The 4,607-nt window shown below is 50.4% G+C and overlaps 1 protein-coding gene across 1 annotated transcript in view; it reads left to right on the top strand.

Annotated features, from left to right (window-relative positions):
* The window catches only part of SARM1 (sterile alpha and TIR motif containing 1), a 19,247-nt gene that overhangs the window by 2,774 nt on the left and 11,866 nt on the right, over positions 1 to 4,607 (top strand). The window contains exon 2 of the mRNA XM_030888090.2: positions 4,471 to 4,605. Coding sequence (XP_030743950.1) covers positions 4,471 to 4,605 — 135 coding nt within the window. The remainder of the gene's footprint in view (positions 1 to 4,470; positions 4,606 to 4,607) is intronic.

The following is a 4,607-nucleotide window of genomic DNA, read 5'->3' as shown; positions in this document are numbered from 1 at the left end:
GGGGGGTGGGGGGGTGCTAGGCAGTGGGGGGACACATTGAGAACTTGTATTTAGAGAGCCTTTCTCCTCCTCTTAAAAAAGATCCTTCCATTAGCAGGCCCATTACCTTTTCACCACTCCACACCTTGCACCTCTTGTTCAAGTGTGACTGCACCCAGAGAACCCCAGGGCCTAGGTCACAGCTGCCCTGGCCCCCCAATACCTAGAGAAGCCCAACACTTAGGATCCTGCAAATCTGGCACTGCAACTCTTAGTTAGGGCCCTGTGACTTCATAGCCCACCAGAGGACTGTGAGGAATATAGCCTCACAGGTTAAGTGGTTTTCCAGAGACAACACAGGAATTGGAGGGGACCATAAGAAATGGCTAAACATGAATTCAAAAAGTACAAGAAGATATGCAGCGAAAAGGTCATTTTCCCATTGAGACCCTCTCCCTGGAGGCAAGCCACGATGGCCAGTGTTTTCTACACTGTGCCAATATGAGAATTTGCATCTCTGTGTATATGAAATGTGCGTGTTCATACATACATAAGGAGCCCCAGGGTGGCACAAACCATTAAGTGTATGTAGCTACTAATCAAAAGGTTGGAGGTTAATCCTACCTAGAGGCACCTCAGAAGAAAAGATCACACGCTGAAAAACCCTATGGAATACAGTTCTCTCCTGCAGCCCACTTGGCACCGCCATCGTTGGGGATTGGCTTGAGGGCAATTATATATCTATCATTTCCCCCTCCTTTGGAGCAAGCTTTGAGCACAGATCTGTGTGACTCCCAAGTTTGTGTCCAGGCTATCAGGCCCACAACCTCTCAGGCTGAGAATGGAAAGCTAAGTCAATAGTTCTCCAGGCAAGCTTACAGTTCATGTCTGGAGGTGCTGGGTGTATCCGGAAGGGCAAGGGCTAGGAGGGGAGAGCAGAATGAAGTCCTAGCTGTTTGTGTAGCCAGATGGTTTGGGAATAACAGTGGGTGAAGGAAGAATTTGGGGCTCTGGAAGCTTGCATTTGAACCTCAATTGTGTCTCTCACCAAGTGTGTGACCCTAGGCAAGTCGTGGAAGTTCTGTGAGCTGGGGGTTCTCATTTGTAAAAGGGTTAGCTGCAGCACTGGCTGACCGAGAGAGCCAGACCTTGAGTGGATGGTCGGTGGACTTGGTTTCTTTGGAGACGGGCTACAGAGCAGTTGAGTGATCAAGTTAATAAACTCATCGTGGTCTTATGGCATGTTCTGTAGCCAGCTAGACCCCCCAGCAGACCCAAAGTCACACGCACGATGACCCCTGAAGTGCTAGCTGGGTGAGGACTCCGGGGCTGGTGGGGCCTCTAGGTCTCTGGAGATAGCCTTGCCCGTGGAGGACACGATTTGTGGAGGTCAGGGAGAGAGTGAACCTTTGCCTGTGCTCAGAGTTTGGCTCTGCTGACTTCCGAGCGCTCTCCCTTTGACCTGTCTTCCTCTCAGCAGCCAGAATGCGTGCCTAAAAATCCACATATGACCAGGTCATTCCTCTTCCTTTCAAAGTCTTTCAGTGACTCTCCCTTTGCCACCAAGATAGCTTTGAAATGGCTCAAAAGGCCACCAGGTCTGATCTTTTTCCCCACTCTTTGAGGGTTGAGTGCTCCACTTCAGCCACACCAACGTGCACCAGCGCTCACACACCTCCCAGGCTTTGCACACCTCTGGCTCCCTGGTGGCCTACAGGGTTAAGCACCAGACCGCTAACCACAAAGCTGTGGTTCAAGCCTACCGGTGGCTTTTCTGTTGGAGAAAGATGGGGCTACCTGCTCCCAGAAAGATGTATAGTTTTGGAAAGCCTAAAGGGGACGCTGTACTCTGTCCTACAGGGTTGCTATGAACTGGAATCGACCCAATAGCACGGGATTTTTGTTTGTTTTTGCAGTATGTATTCCTGGAATGCCATCTTCTCTTCTCCTCCTGACTAATATCCCCACCATCTTTCTGAACTAGCTTAATAGACAACTTTTCCAATTTATTTATTCATGAGTGTATTTTTATCTGTATTCTGAAAAAAGTACTGTTGTATTTGTGTACTTTCAATTTGCATAAGGTGCTCTGCTACATTCTGTTTCTCACTCAGGGTGATATTTTTAAGATCCTTCTTGTTGCTGGGTTAATATATCCTCAGTCACTCGTAACTGTTCCATAAACCTCCAGGATGGGAACCAGTTCCTGTCACTTCTCCACTCTCTCACGTTGTCTCCAACGTCCTCCTATCACAAATAATGCTGTAGTGAACATTCTTGTCCTCCCCATGCCCCAACCCCTTGTGTTATGTGTGAGAATCTCTTGGGAATATGAACTCATGAGCCGCAGGCCCTAGCCCACAGGATTTATGTATCTTTAATCACCAACTAGTCCTAGCCTCCTTCCAGATTGACTGCCCCAGAATGCACCTCCCCCCACCATGCTTCAAGGCATCTACCCTGTTTCCCCGAAAGTAAGACATCCCTGAAAATAAGACCTACTTACAGTTTTGCCTCTCGCTGAAATATAAGGCATCCCCCCAAAAATAAGACCTCCCCCAAGATAAGGCCCCCCAAAGCTACATAACTCTGGACTCCGGACCATAGCAGCAGGTGCCGCCGTGCAGCTCACCGTTGGCCGCAGCGCAGCTGGGGCAGACAGGAAGGCGAGGTCTCTTTTAATAAAACAATAAAACACTAAATGCATACCATATTCTTCTTCATGGAAAAATAAGACATCCCTTGAAAATAAGACCTAGTGCATCCTTGGGAGCAAAAATTAATATAAGACACTGTTGGAGAAACAGGGTATATCCCCACCCTTTGTATTATCTAGTGTCTATGTGTGCCATGCTGATCAGTGTAAGCAGAACGAGGTGGCCGTCAGCTTCTGTGAGGATTTTGGCCTTGGAAACCCTGCGGGCAGTTCTGCCCCGTTCTGTAGGGTCACTATACTGTCATCGACTTGATGGCAATGGACTTGGGTCTGGGTCATAGTGTCAGTGGAGAGCTCTTATTTTAGCTTTCATTTCTCTGCTTACTCATTTGTTTTGCCCGTTAACGCTTTGGATGTCATTTGTCAATGACTCATTGCATTGGCTGCAACTATTGTTGATTTCATCGGGAGAAAGACGGGACTCTCTACTCCTGTAAAGAGTGACAGTCTCAGAAACTCACAGGGGCAGTTCTACTCTGTCCTATAGGGTTGCTATGAGCCGGCACAGACTGGATGGCAGCGAGTTTGCGGTTTTGAGTGTTGCTGATTTTATTGAGGTTCTTTGTTGGTTTTAGACACGTTAGGTCTCTGTCCTCAAACACGTGGAGCTCATCAGTCCTTGGGGGTTTGGGCCTGGAGGCCTCTGCTTGACACGCTCGACTCCAGATACTTGTAGACAGGGTCTCTCTTGCCACTCAGATTCCAGATGTCCCCTCCTCAGACACATCCCTCCACCCAAGCGCCCTTCATTACAGCACACGGTTTAGCTGGCATCGTGACTGTTCTACTCTTGTCCTGTCCACTCACTGTTCACTTGCTTATTGCCGGTCTCCACAGAATCTGAGAATAAATCCCAGGTTGTTTTAGGCACTGCTTCACCCCAGTCCCTAATGCGGGGTCTGAGTCAATGTCTGTGGGGACGAATGAATGGTCATGGAGCATGGCGTGCGGAAAGGCTTCAGGTGTCCGTAAGGAGTAGACACTTCTTGAGTCTCCACGGTGCACCAGGCACTGTGCCTAGTTCTTTGCTTGGATGGCCTCCTTTGTCCTCATATAATCCAATGAGGTAAGTATTTTTATATTCTATTTATGAGATTAAAAACTGAGGTAGAGATAAAGGATGGTGCCCACGCCCTGCAGGTCAAAAGTGGCAGAGAAGCAGACAGAGCCCAGGCAGTCTGCTCCAGAGCCAGACTCCTCGCCAGACCCGCTGCCCCTCCAGAGGTCGGAAGGGGGCAGGGAGATGCGGGTGGCCTTGGACTTGATGGCAAGGGGCTTGGGTCAAGTGAGAGAAGTCTGCTAGCCCAAGGCTAGAGGGGCCGGTGGTACTGCTGCAAATTGATTGACCGACTGACCCACCGCACTACCATCCGGTGGATTCCAACCCAGAGTGACCCTGTAGGGCAGAACTGCCCCTGTGGGTTTCCGTGGCCATAAATCTTTTCGAAAACAGAGAGCATCAATCTTTCTCCCACAGGCAAGCTGGTGGATTTGAACCGCCGACCTTGCAGGTAGCAGCCCACTAAGTAACCCACTGTGCCATAGGACACCAAGCTAAACCAAAGACACTGTTCCAGCTCATAGAGCCGTAGCCTCCTCTTTCTCCCGCGGAGCAGCTGGTGGTGTTGAACTGCTGACCTTGCGGTTAGCAGTCCGGCACTCACCTGACAGCGCCTCCAGGGCTCCTAGAATGGCTTCTCCCGCAAGTCTCCTATGGCATGAGGGGCACCCAGAGAGGGTAAACGTGCCTTCCCTCCTCCCGCTTCCCTTGGCAGCGACCGCGTGGCGCGCATCGGGCTGGGCGTGATCCTGAACCTGGCGAAGGAGCGCGAGCCGGTGGAGCTGGCGCGCAGCGTGGCAGGCATCTTGGAGCACATGTTCAAGCACTCGGAGGAGACGTGCCAGCGGCTGG

The sequence above is a fragment of the Echinops telfairi genome, unplaced genomic scaffold (genome assembly GCF_000313985.2).
Source record: "Echinops telfairi isolate 266 unplaced genomic scaffold, ASM31398v2 ScPeMD7_7458;HRSCAF=8496, whole genome shotgun sequence".
Taxonomy (NCBI): Eukaryota; Metazoa; Chordata; class Mammalia; order Afrosoricida; family Tenrecidae; genus Echinops; species Echinops telfairi.
The sequence above is the reverse complement of the archived record's forward strand: the minus strand, read 5'-3'. Positions and strand labels throughout refer to the sequence as shown.